The 20352-nt window shown below is 48.1% G+C and overlaps 1 protein-coding gene across 1 annotated transcript; it reads right to left on the bottom strand.

The window, feature by feature from the left end:
• Positions 1-1245: 1245 nt before the first annotated feature.
• Sumo3 (small ubiquitin like modifier 3) lies at positions 1246-11528 on the bottom strand. The gene is made up of 4 exons (XM_055607265.1): positions 11395-11528; positions 7877-8005; positions 4307-4378; positions 1246-2512 (listed from the first exon to the last, which is right to left on the bottom strand). Exons 1-4 carry the CDS (start codon positions 11413-11415, stop codon positions 2402-2404), a joined length of 333 nt encoding a protein of 110 aa, XP_055463240.1. The 5' UTR covers positions 11416-11528; the 3' UTR covers positions 1246-2401.
• Positions 11529-20352: the final 8824 nt, after the last annotated feature.

Genomic DNA, 20352 nt, shown 5'->3' with positions numbered 1-20352 from the left:
TGTTAAAAAGTAACTTGTTGAACAAGGGCTCACCATTCAAGAGGCACCATTGTGTCTCAGAGCAGACTTCGAATTCGGCCTTTAAACAGTATGAAGTTAAGATGGGGCGGAGGGAGCACTCCCAGATGACTAGATGTGTTTTGTATTGTGAGGTAAATATGATTTTAAGAGCCAAGTAGATTATGAAGTGATATATTTGGGTGTCTAGTTGACAGGAAGTGGATTTGTTATAGCTAACTTGTCAACTGAATTCGAAATACCTAGAGCATTAGTGAAGTTCACTTTTGAGTATGCCTTAAGAGCCTTTTCCTGACAGGATTAACTGAGGCGTGGAGGGGGGAGGAACATGACACGGGACAGGAAGGACGGGACTTACCCAGAATATGGGCCACACTATTTCAAGGGCTACGGTCTAGACTAAATAAAAAGTAAAAGTGGGGGCTAAGTACCAGTGCTCATCTCTCTCTGCTTCCTGATCCATCCCCTGTGAGCAAGCAGCAGCCTCATACTCCAGTTACCTAAGTCTTCCCTGCCATGACCAAGTACTCTCAAAGCTGTGAGCCAAATTTAACTCTTCCTCCTTTAGGTAGCTTCTTCCCAGGTATGACAGATAGGACAGCATTTCGAAAGTAATAAGGCACCTGAGGTGTATCCCTATCCTTAGGAGCTCTTCTATCGCATTTTAACCAGCCCTCCCTCCATGCCATCTTAGGGACCTAGAAAATGGCTGTCTCCGTACTATGCTTTAGTCGCCACACTCCTGCTGCTGGATGAATTTTAAGTGTTTGGTGTTTCTGATCAACTGATAGACTAAAATAGTTTGGGCAATGACAACGCTGGCTTTGTCTCACCTACGGGCTCAAACCCCTCACAGCCAACTTAGCATTGGTTCATTTCAAAGTGGATTAGTAGGTCATTAACTTGACAAGGAGGAGAATCTATTCAAACAACAAAAAGACTGAGATACCCCACACTAGCACCCTGCCTCTAAATGCCACCTTGTCTTCACACCCCCAGGGGAGAAGAGCCAGGTAGTACTATGTGCAGATTCAGAGCAGCAGGCAGGCAACATGGACCAGCATGGGGCACATGCTACAGAGCGAGAGCTATCTGGACCTACACATTTCCAGCATCTGGCTTCTCTCTTTGTCCACGTCTAAGTGGCCCCACTGGACGGACAGACTGTCAACAGAGAGTTGTGACATAGGACCAGTCTCCAAATACAGTGTTTAACATAAGCCAAGAGACAGAATACCAAACTATATTTACTGTTTACAGTAGTAAAGGACAACAAATAATGTACAAACTGGTGAGTACACACAACAGAGCCAACAGTCATCCCACCCAGGCCCACGCAGCAAAACAGGAAACAAGAACATTTTCCTCAGGATTTTAAGCAAGCGAGAGATGGTAGGTCAGTGTCAGGTGACTATAAAAGGCAGAGACGGCCATCAAGCAGCAATGGATCCCTACAGAAGAATGACAGGCAGGAACTACAAACATTTAAACTGGTATAGAGCCCACAATGCAGAACTGAAGTCACCCACCGCTGCGTCACTTTAATACACATTTGTAGAGCGGCAGAGCATAATCCGTGAGAATGAGGTCACCTTTCCCTGGCTCTTTTGCAACCACACTGTAAAGCAGGTCTCTTACATAACATTGCTGTAAACTTGATACTTAACCAATTTACCCTTCTTATACAGAAACCATAATTATGTATTGGAACCAAGTACTAGAAGAAATCTGAGGCCACATTCAATTTCCAAATGAGACATGGCAATTACTTTCTTCTTCACTATAAAAATGGAAGAGAGTGGGTTTCACTGTACCAACGTTACCCATGTACCAGATACCAAGGGGGGAGGAGTCATGTGCAGGAGTACTTGGGACACAGCACTCCTCACATCTTTAAGAAGCATTGGTCTTTTCCCTTTACCATTTGCTTGACAGAGCTCAATTTTACAGTATTTCACGTTTTAATATTCTATGTCTCTACCAAATAGGTGGAATTCCGCCCCTCCCCCTCTCCGCATCCACAGGCATGCCACTGGTTAATGTGACCTCCAGCTCTCTACTCGGTTAGGACAAGTCACACCAGTGGTGACCACAGTTCTAGGGGTAGAGTCAGGCCACAGGCTGAGAGACTACATCCAGCCCCAAGTTCTGGAGGAAAAAAACATTTTAGGCATGGGAGGAGACAGAAATGAAAAAAACAAACCCCAAAACCTCACATCTCATTTGCCCGAAACCACACACTCTTGTTGGCCAAGTTACATAACACTCTCATCCCTGCAGTGTGGTCTGTAGTTCTCTCCAAGAGCATAGGAAAAGGAGAATCGCCCAGTGCCTCTGGCTTCTGCCGACTCTTCCGTGATTGGCGTGGCTGTGTGTTCACCATTCAATAGCAAATGTCAGGACAATGGTTGGGGTGGGGACGGTTCCCTGGGGAAGCTGTTCCTCCCGTCTGCTGCTGGAATACATCAATGGTGTCCTCATCTTCCATCTCCAGCTATCGAAGTTGCCAAGGCAGGCCCAGGGAGAGGGGACAGGAATGTCAGAAGTGAATACACCATGATACCATGCTCCCAAACAGCCTCCCCTACTCTAGGCACAGCCTTGGCTGGAGTGTGGCATGTGGGGGAAAAAGGGGTCACTGTGGAGTCACAGTGACTCCCGACGTCTGACAAGATTCATAGAAGAATAATCACCACTAAGAACTGAGAGAAAAGTGGGGTATTAAAACCAGACTCATCAGCCACAAAACACTCTGTGCACTTATAATAATGTCTACTGATTATGCTGAAACGTCAGCGTTTTAAAAGAGTTTTATACATTTTTTTAATGCAGGGGCACTCACATGAACTCGGGTCATCAGGTTGGTGACTACTAAGCCAGCTCACCAGCCCAGCATTTTTAAATAAACATTTTACATTCACACACACACAAAAATATCTATTATCCATTTGTCTTTTGTTTTTATGTGTCTATGTGTATAGTTGTAAGAGCTTATGTGCTCCACATGCATGGAAGATTCTGCAAAGCAGAAGAGGGCGTCAGATCCCCTGGCACTGGAGTCAGAGACAGCTGTGAACTGCCATGTGGGTGCCGGAATTGAACCCAGGTCCTCTGGAAGAACAGCCAGTGCCCTTTTTTATTTTTTTATCTTTTGTTTTGTTTTGTTTTTTGAGACAGGGTTTCTCTGTGTAGCTTTGGCTGTCCTGGACTCACTTTGTAGACTAGGATGGACACGAACTCACAGAGATCGCCTGCCTCTGCCTCTCTGAGCGCTGGGATTACAGGCGTTGAGCCACCACACCCGGCTTCAGCCAGGACTCAATCCCCAAGCTATCTCTATAACCTCACATGAAAAGATAAAAAAAAAAAAAGATTAAAAAAAAAAAAATTGAGACAGGGTTTCTCAAAACCTGGCTGTCCTAGAACTTGTTCTGTAGACCAGGCTAGCCTCAAACTCAGAGATCCACTTGCCTCTGACTCCTGAGTGCTAAAATTAAAGGCATGCGCCACTACCATCTGGCAAAAAATAATTTTTAATTTTTTTTATTTTTATATGCACATATGTCTCAGATTCCCTGGGACTACAGCTACAGACAGCTGTTAGCACCATGTGGGTACTGGGAATCAAACCCAGGTCCTTTGCAAGAACAACAAATGCTCTTAACCATTAAGCCAACTTTCCAACCCACACACACAAAAAAAATTTTAATATTTATTTTTTTTATCATGTTTACAATGTTCTTTCTGCATGTACACCTGCACGCCAGAAGAGGGCAGCAGATCTCATTGTAGATGGTTGTGAATCACCATGTGGTTGCTGGGAATTGAACTCAAGATCTCTGGAAGAGCAGCCGGTGCTCTTAACATCTGAGCCACCTCACCAGCCCTTCACAAAAAATATTTTGAATTAAAAAATTTAAAAATAGGACAATTATCTAAGGTCTGACTCTAGTTCAAAGTTCAAAAAAGAGCAAGTGGCTGGCACTAAGCCCTCAGGACCACAGGAGCTATACACTCTACCACAGCCTGAACATATGGATTCAGGGGCAATCATTAGTGATGGCCCCCGTCCCTCAGGGTATGGGCCCTACAGTTGGATTCTATCTCCAAACAGGAAAGATATTTCTGACTGCTATTTATCTGAGGAACCTGACCTCAAAGCATCAAAATCTGAAGCCTAATAATTAAAATAATTTCGGAAACAAGCTACTTTGTTTGCACCTATCGATTATTCTCAAACAGTGTTCCAAACCAACACTGTTTAGATACTAAAAATGACACTTCATACCTGGGCTGGAGTGTCTGTTTCGTTGATTGGTTGCCCATCAAACCGGAATCGAATCTGCCTCATTGACAAGCCCTGGGGAAAAGGAAGAGAGAGCATGAGATGTTCCCAGACAACATGGCTTACCCTGAGGACATTTAAAACCAGTGTTGCTATAGTGTTCTTGTGGAATATATACAATTTACCCTTGTTCAGTCAAATTTCTGATTTCTCTACCCCCCACTCTAATTTCATTGTGATTGTGTTGACATTGCATTGTGATTTCATTGACAGTGCACTGTGATGCTTATTCATCTAATTTCATTGACAGTGCACTGCATCACCTGTCTCAAGTTTGTGTAAACTTTGTTCTCTGTATTGTCCGTAAAACAACCAGCCACAAAGCTGAGCAATGGAGAGAATAGGGTGGGGCATCCTGGTTCTGAGAGGAGGAGAAGGAAGCAAGTGGGAGGAAGAAAGGAGAGCAAAGGTTGGCAGGAGAGGATTGGAACCAGAAGGAGAGATGAACTGGACCTAAGATATGACTAAAAGCAAGTAGAACGTGGGAAATCTGACTGGGAGGAAGCTATGCAGGCTTGGAGGTTTATGAGGGAGTAACTATTGCCCAGCATTGTGCTCTAGGTTAATTAAATAAATCCTAGTCTCTATGTGGTGATTCAGGTTCAGCTGCTTTAAGAATAACCACAGGTTAAGTAAAAGATAAATCAATAGTAAATATTAATATTCAACAACAAACCAGCAACAGTATTAGCATTTTGCATGTATACATGTGACCCAACAGAGCAGAAAGAGCCCTGGGAACCCCCAATCTACAGCATGTGCTGCCCCAAACTAACCCATTCAAAAGTCTCCATCCAACTCCAACACCAGGCCTGCCCTAATTCCACCCCTCACGTCCTCCCAGAAGAGAAGCTAAGCCAAGCTCCTCCCAGACTTTCTATACTGCAGTACCATTTCCTCTTCTGGAAAGTTTCCAGAGAAACAGGTCAGGTGACCATAAGGGCCATAATCTGGAAGGCTGTGAAGAGCACAGCAGGAAGAAAAAAAAAAAAAAAAAAAGGGTATTTTCCATCCCTTTGTGGATACATTCCACAAAAAGGGTATTTTCCATCCTGGAAGGATGGCAGCCTGTCTCAGCCTGTCTAGACGGAACAGGTGAACACCAGCAAGCAGAAACCCTAACTTGGCAGCTCTGCTATCCCTGAAACAGGACAGATGGGATAAACTGTGACTGTTTACTCAATCCTGAAGCCTCCCTGAGATGATATGAATGAAAAGGCAAGGCCTCCAGGAAGGAACCAGTACATGCTAGGTCTCTGCTGGTCAGTTGGAGTCTGAAGCCACAAGCCTAGGGACACTGGAGTCTCATGTGTGCCAGAGCCAAAACCTCAGGGTCCCAGCGATGGTGAGACTAGGAACCGTAGGCCAAGGAAGCTAATGAACTTTTTGAAAGTTCACATGTAGGGGCTGAAGAGATGACTCAGAGGTTAAGAACACTTGTTCTTGCAGAGGACCAGGTTCAATTCCCGGCACCCATGTGGCAGCTTACATCCACCTGTAACACTGCTCCGGTTCCAGGGATCTGATGTTCTCTCTTGGCCTTTGTGAACACCAGACAGACATGCATATGGCGCAGACATACATGTGGCAAAACACCCACATACATAAAATAAAAATTAAAGTTCACATGCAAGTCTTTAAGGGTTCAAAGTCCCCTACAACTGTCAGAGGCCAAGAAGGCATCTCTCCCACAGCAATAAGCAGGACTTTCTAGAGATGTGGACTTAGAGCTCTGTCAAGACATGTATGGCAAGCGGGTATCCAGGGCAGGCTAATAAAAGCCAGCATCCCTAATGTGCCTCAGAGGCCCCTCTGTCTTCCAGCTGCACCCCAGATGTTGGGTGCAGCCTGGAGGCATTCTTCCCCAGGACACAGTGCCTCTCAGATCAGCACCTGGGGCCCTCCAGAGCCCCCAGTTCTAACATACCTCCCTGGTTCACTGCTTCACTCTTAAAAACAAGCAGAAACTGGAGGGCACTTAAGGAAAGACTAAAATAATGTGAGAACAGACCAGGGGAAGAAGAAAGCACTGTGCATGTTACAGAAATGATACAACGCTTCCCTGTGAGCGATCACTCCACACACTTAGAGATAAGGGAAAAGCTCTTCAATAAAACAGCATGTGGCTAGCCCTGGCTAATGCCCAAAGAGGAGGCAGCCTTAAATAGAAGATTTTGCTAACTTACATACACCTTAGGCTTATGGATTCCACAATGTCATCCTTAAATCTTTTCCAGTCCCCAGTCCCAGGTTACACTTTGAGCAATGTAAACAGAGACAGGAGACTATAGGTCTGGCCATGTAGACAGATGGGAGGTTTACACAGCAAAGATACTGCATATTGCCACAATTATAAGTACACCAGTGCTGTTCTATTTCAAATAGTTGTTGCCCGGGGTAATCTTGCCCACCGGCAGCATTACGCGTTTCTCAGTAAGTGAACTGTCGGCTTTATGACAGGCCAAGACTGAGCACAGCACAGGCAAGGAACGAACTGTGCACAAGTTCAGTGCAAGTGGTGGCCCACAGCATATGTGGCTGACAAATGGGAGGGCACAGGGGACACAGTGTCAGCAGAAAGCAAAGGAGAGAAGAGTCTAGGGTCAAAACCTAGAAGACAGGACAAGGGCGCTATCTGCCGGGCTCGAGAGGGGGAAGGAAAAAGGCACGATGCACTGCCTTGCAGAGTAGTCCTAAAAAAGTCCAAAGGCAGGAACTGTGTAAGTCAGGGCAGTCATGCTTGCAAGCACTTAGGGCAACCTTATACCACCATGCTGAGATGTCACTGCCCGCACAAAAGGGCAGAGCCGCCCTCGAAAGCCACCAGACGGCAGGGCTCAGACAGGAACTGGCACCTAGGTCTAAGCGCAGCAAGGCAGGCAAAACACTGAGGTGGACAGTGTAGGAACAAGCCAGACCAGGGGCCCGAGGACTTCCAGGTGGGCTGGAGCGCACCCACCTGCCAAAAGGTTCTCAGTAAGAATGAACTAGATGGACAGACCAAGGCAGAATGCGTGTGAGAGCAACGAGTTCACAATGTTGCTGACAGCAGACGGTCACTGTTGGGGGAGGAAGGACAGTCAGCTTGCTACTCTGAAATGGTAATGAAGGGACAGGATCAAGCATTTCCTCACTTTCCTAAATAAGATTAAAAAAAAAAAAAATCAAATCGCCAGCGAGGGCAGCAACACAAACGTAACTGGGTGGATGCCAGCGAGAGAAATTTGAACCAGCACTGATCCCACATCTGGGCACACCGCAGGGTAACCCCAGACCCATGTGCTGGCCGATGGGAGTGCGCCACCACTGCAGTCTGCTCAGGCCCTAAGATCCACTTGTCCATTTGTAGGAACCCAGGGAGACACACGCTCGAAGGACATGCAGATACCAAGGCCCAGGGCAGCAAGGGCAAGCCTGCAATACCAGCACCCCCCCACCCCCGGCCCCGAGGGACTACTTCAGGGAGGAAGGCCCCATTCCCCCATGGGGCTCCTGCCTCTGGCCAGCACACACCTGCCTCTCGCAGTAGGCCTTCATCAGCTTGCTCAGTGGAGTGTGCCTCTTGATCTTGAACTGCACCACTGAGCCATCCTGCCCCGCCACTTTCAGGTTGATGTGGTCATTCTCTGTCTTCACTCCCTCCTGCAAGGCACAGAAAATGGGTCTTAAAAGCCATCTCAGAAGGAACAGGGTTTACAGCACAGGTCCTTAGGCAATGGTTGTTTTAAGTCGTTAAAACCAACCTAATTCTTAAAATTCCCCCAGCAGCTCGGCGTTGCTCCTGTGACTGCCTTATTTTGGGTGACTTTATTTTTAACCTACGTTTGTTAAGCACGGTGACAGGAACTGCAGTGCAAAACCAGTGTCCTCGCACACAACCAGTTCAAAGGCAAAAACTGCTTATTAAATCAAGAAAGCCAAAGAAAACCCATCTTGGTTTTAAAATTACTCATGAGGCTAGTTTTTTAAAAAGACAACTTAAGCCCGAGAGTGAGGGACTGAGGGATCCAGTGAGTCGGCAGGGTAAAGGCTATGTCCCCTTGGGCCCTCAGGTCTCAAACTGTGCTATTTCTTCTAGGGCTGCGAATGGCTCTAAAGAATACTGTGTGCTCAGCCTGCACAAGGCCCTGGGTTCCACCCCCATACTGGAGGAAAAACTCCTTTTGAACAGCAGTAGTTTTTATGCAATCGTGATACATGCAAGCTGCTGGACAAAGGCAAAGTGAGTGCTTCTTGTTGGAAACACATTTTGAACAAAAGTTTATGTGAGCTACCATGTGGTTGCTGGGAATTGAACTCAGAACCCTTGGAAGAGCAGCCAGTGCTCTTAACCTCTGAAATATATCTCCAGCCCCCAAAAGTTTGTATTATGGGCCACAGAGCCAAGTTTGGGGCTGTTCAGTCTGAAAGGGAATGGGCATACTCGGCCCATTTCAGCCACAGCAGGATACAGGAGTCCATGGGAACTTTTTTAAAAAAAGACTCATTTATTTATTTATTATGTATATAGTGTTCTGCCTGCATGTATGCCTGCACGCCAGAAGAGGGCACCAGATCTCAAAAATGGTTGTGAGCCACCATGTGGTTGCAAGGAATTGAACTCAGGACCTTTGGAAAAGCAGCCAGTGCTTTTAACCTCTGAGCCATCTCTCCAGCCCCCCACAGGAACTTTTTATTTTAATGTGTATGAGTGTTTTGCCTGCATGTATGTTGCGCATCTCATGTAGGCAATACCCACGGAGGCCAGAAGAAAGCGTCAGATCCTCTATGACTGTATGTTTGTTACCAATCAATCATGTGAGTGCTGGGAATTGAAGCAGGTCCTCCGAAAGACCAGTCAGTCCTCCTAACTGCTGAGCAGTCTCTCCAGACTTGGGAACCATTTATTTATTTATTATTTTATGTGCATTGGTGTTTTGCCTGCATGTATGTCTGTGTGAGGGTGTCAGCTCTTGCTTGGTGTTACAGACAGTTGTGAGCTGCCAGGTGGGTGCTGGGAATTGAACCCAGGTCCTCTAGAAGCGCAGTCAGAGCTCTTGGCCTCTGAGCCATCTCTCCAGGTCCCGGAGAACCACTTTAAGGAAACAGATCCCTTGCTCTACTTTCAGACAAAATTTTCTCCTGTCTTCACAGCAGCTCCCCCCTACCCCCATACACACATACCCCATGGTTCAACTGAGCAGGCTACATAGAAACATCCTACTCCCTTGGATGTCCTCTGTAACTTTTTTATTCCTGGAGAAAAATGGTAGAATAGTGTCAGGAATCCGGTATGGGTGCAAAAGCAACCTACCCTGCACTGTGTCCTAATGGTGTTGAGTAGGAGCATAGCTCTTTCTAGCCTGAGAAATGATTCCCAGGTGAGAGGCTCCTGCAAAGACCTGAAGGGACCATTCTCCCTGGAGCACCATTCTCTCATCCCTCCCGTGTGAGACTTCCTACCCATTCACTCAAAGGACACCAGTGACTCAACAGCATTGCTCAGAGAGCTTGGCACCTGCTCCAAAGTGAGAGAAAAAGTGAACAACACAAGTGAGAAGCGTGAACAACTCCAGGCCCCAAGATGCACTGACTTCTAACTCCCCACAAAAAAAAAAAAAAAAAAAAGGATGGGTATGTTCAAAACAGAGGTAGGAACCAGAACATGAAATAAACAGAAAATGCCAGAAGAGGTGAAAGCCCTAAGGCCTTCCCAGGCATCTTTCCCTCCAACAGCAGGGTGGCTGGCTCAGTCCAGAAGCTCTGCAATTAGCAAGTCAACTCAGAAGTTACAGAGAAACGAGGACTTAGCACATGACTGTGCACACCTGTAACCCCAGCACTCCTGGGTATAGGTCGGGGACCAGCGTGAGCTACACAGGGAAACCCTGTCTCAAAACAAGGCAAAACAAAACAAGGCTTTGTGGCCCACTCCTTTAAGCCCAGCATTCAGGAGGCAGAGGCAGGAAGATCCCTGCTAGTTTGAGGACAGCCTGGTCTACATGGAGACCTTGTCTAAAAAAAAGGGGGGGGGGGTGAGGTTGGGGAGGCACACTAGAAGGGCACCTGCTGAATATACAAAAGGCTCCGGGTTGCATCAGCAGCACTACAAAACAGAAATAAAACCATAACACCCTGTTGCCACTAACCTGGAGAGGCAGAAGGCACCATAGCAGGCATTCACTTCCTGCCCGACCTCATTAAAAGGAAACCAGCTACAAAACATATAAACTAAGCGTTTACTCTTGGCCCAGGACTAATAGGTGCTCCTTCAACCGGGATGGTGCAGGCAGGACCCAAGACTAAGCTGAAATTAAAGGTAAGGGTTCCCGCAGGCAAGATATGACTGGGTTCAGCTGCTTAGCATGGTACCAAGAGAGTGGTCATCCCTAGGTCGGCGAACGGCACTGAATGCCAGGCCCCAACGTTTATCTCCCCACTGGATAAAACTGACTCAAGCAAAGCAGGTGAGGGTGAAAAAAAAAAAAACCAAAACATCCAACTTGTTTAATTAGGAATGGGCAACCCTGGCCTTTCCACGCACTAATAGCAGAGACCACCGCGATGGAGCGGGAGGGCAGCCGGCCGGGCGAACAGTGTAAGCTTGGAGCGTCCAGCCTTGCTCCTGCACCGGAGCGGCTTTCAGAGCTCCCGCTGAGCCTCGCGCAGGGCACCACGCGCGAACCTACGCACACTGAAAAGGAAGGATGGCCCCGTCTAGCAGTGAAGACGGAGAGAGACCCGCTCACCAAGTTCCAGCACCCTCAGAACATCCAAGTTCCGGGTTCTCAGGCCGTGGGGCGGGGCCAGATTCGGGGCGGGGCTACACCGGGGGCGGAGTCCTGGCGTGGCGGGAGGCACGGCTGAGGGTGGGCCTAAGGGGCGGGGCGGGGCCAGGATGAAGCTCGGGGCGGGGTGCGACGCCGGTGGGGGAGGGGCGCGGGCCGTGGGGGGAGGGGCGCGGAGGACCGGGCGCGGTCCCGCGGGCCTTGTTTGCGCGCGGCTCGGCCTGCTTCCTGCGGAATCTGCTGCGGCTTGCGTACGGGGCTTACCTTGGGCTTCTCTTCCGACATGTTTGCGCGGCGACGGCGGCGGCAAGCGCAGCGGGAACCGATGGCACTGGAGCAGGCGAGTCACGCTCTCTGCCCCGCCGCTCTCCCGCCGCAAGAGTCGCGGGGCCGCGCTTTATCCCTAAATCCTGGCGCGCCGGTTGGCCGCGCAGAGTCACGTGGTGACGCGCGTGCACGAGGCGCGCGCCCTGTGCCTCGGGTGCGCGCTGGCCCGCCGCGATTCCGGAGGGTTGCAAATGCGTCACGGGGCGGGTCAGTCGCCCGGGCGCGCGCAGATCCCGGGGACGCGCGACTCGAGGTCCTGGGCACAGAGACCCCGGATATGGGTACAAGATTTCGGTTGCCACTCAGGGCTCAGGGCAGGAGGACCGGGATGCATGGGAGGACTAGGGGCTTGTGTGATAGGTCAAGAGCCAGAGCAACGCTTTGGCCCTACCGACCCTGGTGTCGTGGTAGTCAGGCAGCTACTTTGCCACCCATGCCTGACTACTTTTTCTTACATGCAGGCTGCATTTGGGGAAGAGAGGGCGAAGAAACTCAGGGCCATCAGGCTAATCATTTCAGGTGGTCCGGGAAGACCAGGAAGAGGTTGGTTACCTGGCATTCTTTATGGGCCACGAAGTCCCGGAACAGGCCTGTGGCGCCTTGCATTTGAATGTCACAGCGGGGCGCATGTCTGGAAGAGGCATCCTTTGAGGACACACAGGATGGCTTCTGTTGGCCAGCACATAACTCCTGCTTCATCTTTTCCCATCCGACCTTCTAGGTAGGGTGGGCCAACCTCCGAAAAGGCATTCCCAAGATGGCTCCAGGAGGTAAATGCCTCTTCCCCTTCATTCTCTGTATCTACCCTTCCCCCTCCCAGAGTAGCCACTAGGTGGCTAGGGTAGGGTAGGGAAGAGTGGCATGCAAAGGAGGCCTCCCTTTTGACCCACCATTTGCCTAGTTTCTAGAATGCTGTTGTGGACACTAATAACCCATTTACACAGGAGGATGCTGAAACACCTCAGAATTTAAGAACATACCTAAGGAGTCAACCTGGGAAGCAGGTGTAGCCTGAGCACTCACAGGGAGCTTGAGCAACGTGGTAGAGCAGGCAGGGAACACTGGCTGGACCTTGGCATGGGTTCTTAGAATGCAGTCCACCTGCCCTCAAAACAGACCAGTCAGGATGGACAGTCACCCGCAGTAGTCCCAGGAGGCTTCTGGTGGCCATCTTCCAGAACCACACAGCAGCCTCCAGAGAATTGGCGGTCTCGATCTTGACAGAAGTACGTTTCTGTTCCATGGAAGGGCCACCCATTTCCTGGTAATGCTGCAAAGCCACTGAGCCAGGTGTCTGTGAGCCCAACCTTTTTAGCCTCCTTCCCCTGTACCCATGACCTTTCTCAGGAAGTTTGTCAAGGTCTTTCCATAAAGACCCATTTGGAACTCATCCCTCACACCAGTCAGACTAAGGTTTGGATCCTCCTCAAGTACAGTCCATGGTCAGCCTTAGCTGAACATATCTCTGGAATGTCCACCCAGGCTGTGTATCTGAGAGACAGGAACTCCAGAAACCAGCCCTACTGAAGCAGTTGTCAGAGGTCAGAGCACACCTTCCCTCCGTTGATGGCTATGAGTGAGTCTGGGTAAGTGTAGAGGAATTTTAGTTCAGGACATGGTTGTTCTGTCAAGAGATCACATCTGAAGATCTAGGTCTGTATGATCCAGCTGGAATACAAACATGCCTTTAAGAGGAGACAGAGGCAAGCAGATCTCTGAGTTCAAGGGTGCCTAGTATAGAACAAGTTTCAGGTAAAGAAAAACTTGAATCCGGGTGTGGTGGTTCACACCTTTAATCCCAGCACTTGGAAGGCACATGCCTGTGATCCCAACACTTGAGAGGTAGAGGCAGTTTTACCAGGACAGATACATACACAGTCAGGTTAAAGAGAGAACAAGCTAGATATAGGTGAAGACAGAAGGAGCCAGACGATTAGAAAAGAGTGTAGGAGTTACCTTGAGGCCAAGCAGAGCAGTTCAGAGGCCGAGAGAAAGGCCAGATTGAATAAATCAGCTGGGAAAGGAGTTTAAGCCAGACAGCTGAATTGAGTGAGCCAGCTATGAGTTGAGAAAGAACAAGAAAAGGTGAGCTTATTAAGCAAGTAAGTCTCAGAGGCAAAAATAAAAATAAACATTCAAGGCCTAAATTAGATTGTATGGAGGCTGTAAGCTTCCAGGACTAGGCCTAGGTTAGCAGACAGGCAGTAAGTCTTTGAGATGATCATTGAAACAGATGAATAAAAGTTACTTTTACAGGTAGGCAGTGTTCAGACCACAGTGTACCCTCAGCTCCAAGATGCCATGCATTATAAAGTGTTGCATAATCGCTTGCAGGATACAAGGATTGAATTGTTATGGTCTGTGGCTTAAGGCATCTGTTGCCAAGCTTTCAGAGTACAATGTGTACGCCTCAGGGTGGATGATGTCACACCTAAGTGGGCTACAGCATGAAGCAGCCACATCGTGATCCGTTCGCACGCTCCTGCTCCTTGAGGGATGGTCTTGTACACTGTGTATTCAAATGCTGATTTCTGAGATCCTGTTGCAGTCCGGACATGGGCATTGTCATGTCTATGAAGAAAGGATCTCTTGTCTCAGGGTTGTGTAAAAATTGTTCTCTGTTATCTCTGATTGGTTTATAAAGGAACTGGTCAGCCTATAGCTTGGTGAGAGAGGACAGGAGGAGGAACTTTCATTCCCAGTGGAGGGCTGTAAGGTAGAGACTTGAAGAAGAAGGTAAGAGAGACAGAGGTCACCCGCCATGAGGACAAAGATGGAGCAGAAACAGCCAAGGTAAGACTAAGATGGCAAGTAACATGGGGCACGTGGCTGAGAAGTAGCCAGGCTAGTATAGATGGGTTAGAATAGAAACAATATCTGCCCAGCTGTAGTGCTTTCAAGCTTATTAATAAATCTAACAGCTCTCTGTGTCATTATTTGGAAGCTAAAATGGGTAATAAAAAACACTACTTTTACACACACTGAAAACCTACCATTGTGATAAGTGGACAATTGATAGCAGGAAGACACTCACACCTGTATGTTTTTCAAAGCCTGTTCTCAAGCTATCAAGATATAAAGACCCATTGGGGAAGTGAAGAGTTCAGTTTACAGAACAGCTTACAGAACACACTGTTTTTCCAAAGGATCTGAGTTTGAATGTCAGTTATGAATGTCAGGCAGCCCACCATTACATATAACACGAGCTTCAGAACATCTGGCACCTTCTGGCCTCCATAGGTACTGCAGTCACACACCCCTATCCACACAGAGATAAACACATACACACTTAAAAATAAATAAATAAATAAATAAATAAATAAATAAATAAATAAATAAATAAAAGTAAAAAACCTTGTGCTAAGGAGGCCCCTCGCACACGGACAGGGCCTTAGCATGACTTTGGCTACCTGAGAATAGTGACTTGCTTGGCGTGGAGGATCCCAGCCTACCTTCATTCAGCAGATCCAGACACCCCATAATAAGCTGAGTTGCACACACACCTGGCCAACACTCCCCCAAGGAGACAGTTGAGGGCAAAGAACACTATCCAGAGAAGATGAAGAACTGGAAGATCTGTAGTAGCATTGCTGAATTAGGAGGACCATGGCTGTGAAACTTTGAAAAGGAAGTCATAGGATCACAAAGGAGGAAGGGACACAAGGAAACTGAAGCTCTGTGGATCAATTCAAGTATGCATTCAATTGACAGAAACCTCAGAGAAAGAAAAAGGAACAAAGAGGCAGGACACAATTGAAGACATTTCTCTAGACTAAAGAGTTATGTATTTTTCTTTTTTTATTTGTTTTTTTGAGACAGGGTTTTTCTGTGTAGCTGTGGCTGTCCTGGACTCACTTCGTAGACCAGGCTGGCCTCAAACTCACAGAGATCCACCTGCTTCTGCTTGTGTCTGCCTCCCAGGGTGCTGGGATTACAGGCATGCGTTTTACTTATATTCTTGGTTAAAAGCCTAGCCTTTAATGGCTGTGTGATCTCTCCAGCCCTATGTATGTATTTCTAATAGACTAAATACATATATCTACAAATGGAATGCACCTTCAAGTACCGAACAGCCAGTGGAGAAGGTTCAAGCTGAGGGACTCTATGTAAGGATAGATTCTAAAGGTTCCTTGCAGTGAAGGGCACCCTGTTGCCTCCACCAGCCGCTGGACACGGAGGTGCACACCAATGATCCTAGCACATGGGGTGGAGGCAGGAAGATCATGAGTTTGGAGGCCAGCCTGCACTTTAAAGTCCTTATCTAAAACTAAATATTTTTAATTTTTTTCTTAAAGATACCAGGTAGCCACCAACAAGGAGACTTTCTCTGAGAGAAGAGAACTCAAGAAAGAGAGGGTGCCACCTTGACTTCCTCCCAGTGATGGACCTGGAACTGAGAACCAAATGAACCCTTCCTTGCTTCCTTCCTCCTTCCTTTCTTCCTTCCTCCCTGTAGCTTTCATCAGGGTTATTTTGCCACAGCAGCATGAAAGGAACCTAGGACAAGCCTGAAAGAACAAGAGCTACAGCTTAGGAGAGAGGCTGGGTAACTAGCTGTGTGCTCAGCCTTCGCAGTCCCAAGACCAGCCCAGGCAGTCCAGTTGCAATCTGAGCAAAGCTGTCTGTCCTGCTTCCCACCTGCGACCTAAAGCAGAAAGATGTGGACAGAAACAGTGTAGAGGTGCTACGCAAGGACTCCACCTAGCTGATGCGTTCTCATTCACAGTGTCCAGAACTAGAGTTTACAAAGAAAACCCTCTCGCCCGGTCCAGGAAACAGATCCATGAGAAATAAACCCATAGGAGAGGGCGTAGACTTAACTAGACAGACTGGAAAGTAGCCATGATTAATATGTCCAGGAAATGGATTTGGAGACAGAACTTTTGCACAGAGAAGTGGAACGTATTTCAGCATTCAATTGAAAATTCAAAACAGAAATTAACTAAATTTGAATTCACTAGATGATCTCAAAAACAGATTTGATCCAGTGAAAGAGATGATTAGTGAACTGGAAGATAGGACAGAAGGAAATCTTCAGACAGGAAGTGTGTGGAGCATACAGTGAGACAGGCCTGTGACGTGGACCCATGGCACAGTTCTAACTTTGATAAGTCCCTGGGTGAGAGAAAACAATGTGCAAGAAGTAATATTTGGAAGGCATAATAAAAGAGGATTTTCAAAACTGACACAGAGAAAGCACAGGTTGCAGAGAGAGTATCCATCCAATAGGAAATCCCCCAAATCCGCAGCTCTTTTCAGAAGAGTAAAGCCAAAGATAGTTCAGTTGTCATTTGCTTAGATGTCTGCTGTTCACAAAGCAAGGCTGTTCCCAGAGAAGACGAAGGAGTCCCATCTGAGTTTTCAACACAAGTGATGGAGAGTAACATCTCAGAGTGCTGAGAGGAACTGCCAAGGAGAAGCTTCTACCAATGAAAGGGTTGCATGCAGCAGCAGATGGAGCTGCTTCAGGAAACTGCAAGAAATAAGCATATGCTAAAGGAAATTTGGTGACAGGTTTTCTTCAGCAAAGGAAACCTAGACGTACAGGAAGGAACAAGAATCACAGAGGGTACTTTTGAAGGAAAGTGACAACGACAGACAAGAGTGGACATGTCAGCAGAAGTCCTAAACAAAAGTAGAATTCCATTCAGATTAATATCTACCGGGAAAAGGGACAACCCAGGTTCTGTGGTGTGGAAAGTGGTGAAAGGTAGGTCAGGTAAGTTCCCAGTCATTTGATCCTTGAAACCCATGATGGGAGGAGAGAACTGTCTCCTAAAAGTTGTCTTCTGATGACCATGGCATGTGCACGCCCATGCACACACGCCTGTGTGGGAGCACTCGCAAGCCAACATGCCATTAACAGTTTACTGCCAGAAGCACAAATGGAACTCATGACTGAGAAAATCAGGCAGGACCTGTGTGGTGTTGGCCAGGCTGCATACCGCAACAAAATCTGCAGTCATCTCTTTCCTAGAAGGACAAGTTTTGTGGTGTATTTTCTGACATAAAAAAAAAAAAAATAGCAAGCAACAAAGCCAGTAAAACTTGTTATTTAATGCTTAACATCTGGTGGACACTGTAAAAAAAAAAATGCAATCACTGGGATTGACACCCAGATAATCACATGCAGCAGGCAGAAGAGTAGGGAGTGGGAGAGGTATAGAGAGAGAGCCAAGCCATGGTCCTTGCCTGGCTCAAAATGTAAACATGTATCTAGGTATTAGACAGGTGCTAACAGAATGGTGGGAGTTTAAAAACATAAAAATGTTCAAGTTGTGAATGTGCTTTGCTGTGTTGATATTCCACTTCAATGAACAAAAGTTGGGCAAAGGGAAAAAGAAATAGGATTAGTTCAAGAAACGTGGAAATAACTTCCAAACAACGAGGGATACAGTGGCACAGGCAAACTCAAGCCATGTAACCAGTTTGGAGATGTAAGGGAGTTCTGGAAGTCACAGCATAAGGCGTTTCCTCAGTGCTGACACGAACGTCAGGTCCCCCGCCTTCACTTGTGTTCATGGTGTGAAAGTAGTTACCATCGTGCTGCTTACACACAGGGCCAAGATGATGCAAACACTTGGTGGTCGAGCCCAGACTGTGCAAATTGGGACAGTGCTACTGTCCTTCAAAGAGGAAGAGCTAATGATTTGCAGAGCCAGGGCTGTCAAACCCATCACAGAGCTGGATCAGCAGGGTGGTCAGCCAGCTGGAACCCAGGCAGAGGACAGTGAACCAAAAAACCAGACACATGAAAAGAGGGGTTTTCCATGAAAGCGGGCTAGAAGACTTGAGATAAAGTATTGGCAGATCACTGCTGAAGGGCAGATGTGGACTGGTGTCCACGCGGAGCCCTGGGCCACGTGGTATGGCAACTGAGGTTGCTGTGCAGACACCATCAGTATGTTGCCCTCAGTGGAAGAACAGGGCAGAGCCATGCCAGGGAAGACCATGGCTTGTCGGGATGCCCTTGGAGGCTGGAAGGGTACAGCCCCAATCCACCATGGCTCTCTGGACAAAGGAAGCTCCAACCAGACCTACACTTCAACTATAATGTAGGATAACCCCAGCACCCAAAGCCATGAGCACAGCATAATATCATGTCTGCAGACACACGACTCTTAAAACTTGAGAGCAAATTCAGCAGCTTCATGGCATGCCCACATCCCATTCCGCCTGTCTCCACCCACACCGGGGAGGGCCATTTGCTCTGCTCAGTGCTCTCAACCCAAAGAGGTCTCATCTAGAAAGAGGACTTACCAGATATGTGATGTTCTCTGAGGAAGCTAGGTGTGTGCTGAAGATCCTCCTGATGGTGGGTGGAATGCTGCAGATCCAGAGCCCAAACCATCCTGACCTTAACTTCAGTGCTCTCTGAGTCTGACCCAATACCTTTGTGACAATTACAGAAAACTTACAGAAGTGTTGACTTACCATACTTCTGGCTTCTACCTAAGGCTAAGAATGTCACTGAGAGTATCTGAGAGACTGGGGCTATTCACACAACCACTTGCAAGGTGGAACACGTCCCCCAGGGCAAACTCAATCCAGGTTCCTGGGACATGACCACCCACATCTGGCTCAGAGTAAACTATCCCTTACCCTGCTCGGAGCAAATACCATTTTGCACTGACACGGCTATCTCTTAGCTTGTTGAGGTGCTGTGTAAATATCAACCATGCCAAGCCCCACCTTGCCGCAGGCCGCTCAAGTCACCATCCCTGGGTCAGACATGGGGGTCAGGTTGTAACTTTCTGAGGGGAGTTCAAAGGAAGCAGATGCTGACGCCAGGCATCAGAGGTAGGTCTTCGGGTTGGAGGGTCTCTCAAGGTCACAGCGTGTGGAGTGGGGGGTGGGGGTGCTTATGGGAGGGAAGCAGAGCAGGAAGAAAAGCAAAGAAAGGCTGAAAAAGCCTGGGCTAGCATGTTCAGGGACCCAATGGCTTCTCCTAAGAAAGCCAGGACAGAGCGGGTGGGTCAGACCGGCATGGCTAGTCACTCTGGCTGTGGGCCCTACCCAGGGTGCACTGCTGACCAGCACTGACCAGCCGCCCGTTGTTGAGTCTCTTCCTCTGGCCCCACGGCTCCCCTAGCTCTCCACTTTGATCAAGTACCCCCTGGCTGTGGATGGCACCAGTGTCTGTGGAACCTTTCCCACAACACTGAGGTGGAGCAGGAGACAATGGCAGCCCTGGACGGAGCCTGTCTGAGCCCCAGCTGGGAGCCTACCCTGCCTCCCTTTGCTTGAGCTCCAAAGGCAGGACTAGAACTCAATGCCCAGGCCGCCTGTCCTACAAAGTGGAGGGCTGGATACAGGTGAGGTCTGACCCAGCCAGCTGATAGCACCCATGGCTGCTTTGGGTGAGGCATGGCATTTCATGTTGGGGAGAAAGGGTTGATATACCCACCTCCACCCAAGCATGCCCCCTGACTATAGCCACAGGAAATTGCTTTGTAAACCTTTCCTCAACCCAACTGCACTGTGCTATTTTTCTGCATGAGTGAGTATGAAAGCCCAAGTTGAAGATATCCTTGGATTTCAAGCATTTCCCAGGTAGCTCCCCTGGAACACTGAAAGGTTCAACTCATCCAGTATCTTGCCCCCAGAACTTCCTTCCCTGGGTCTTCCCACACTCACCCAGAATTTCCTAGGCAGTTATCACTTTTGGTGATAATTGCTAACATCCTTTGCCAAGAGTGACTAACCTACGAAGGAAGGCCTGTGGTCCCAGGACAAGGCTGGGTGAGTGGGCTCCCACCTGCTCAGTGGTCTGTCCTCACTTCCTTGGTCTACAGTCTAGGCAGGTGCTGTTTGCAGGAATGACACTTTGGATGTGCCCGTCCCAGGACTTGTGCTTGCTGGAAACAGGCCAGTCCAGGCACATGCCTCAAGAGA

Source organism: Psammomys obesus, unplaced genomic scaffold (assembly GCF_907164565.1).
Source record: "Psammomys obesus unplaced genomic scaffold, mPsaObe1.curated_primary_1811, whole genome shotgun sequence".
In the NCBI taxonomy this organism is placed as follows: Eukaryota; Metazoa; Chordata; class Mammalia; order Rodentia; family Muridae; genus Psammomys; species Psammomys obesus.
This window is presented reverse-complemented; position numbering and strand designations above follow the sequence as displayed.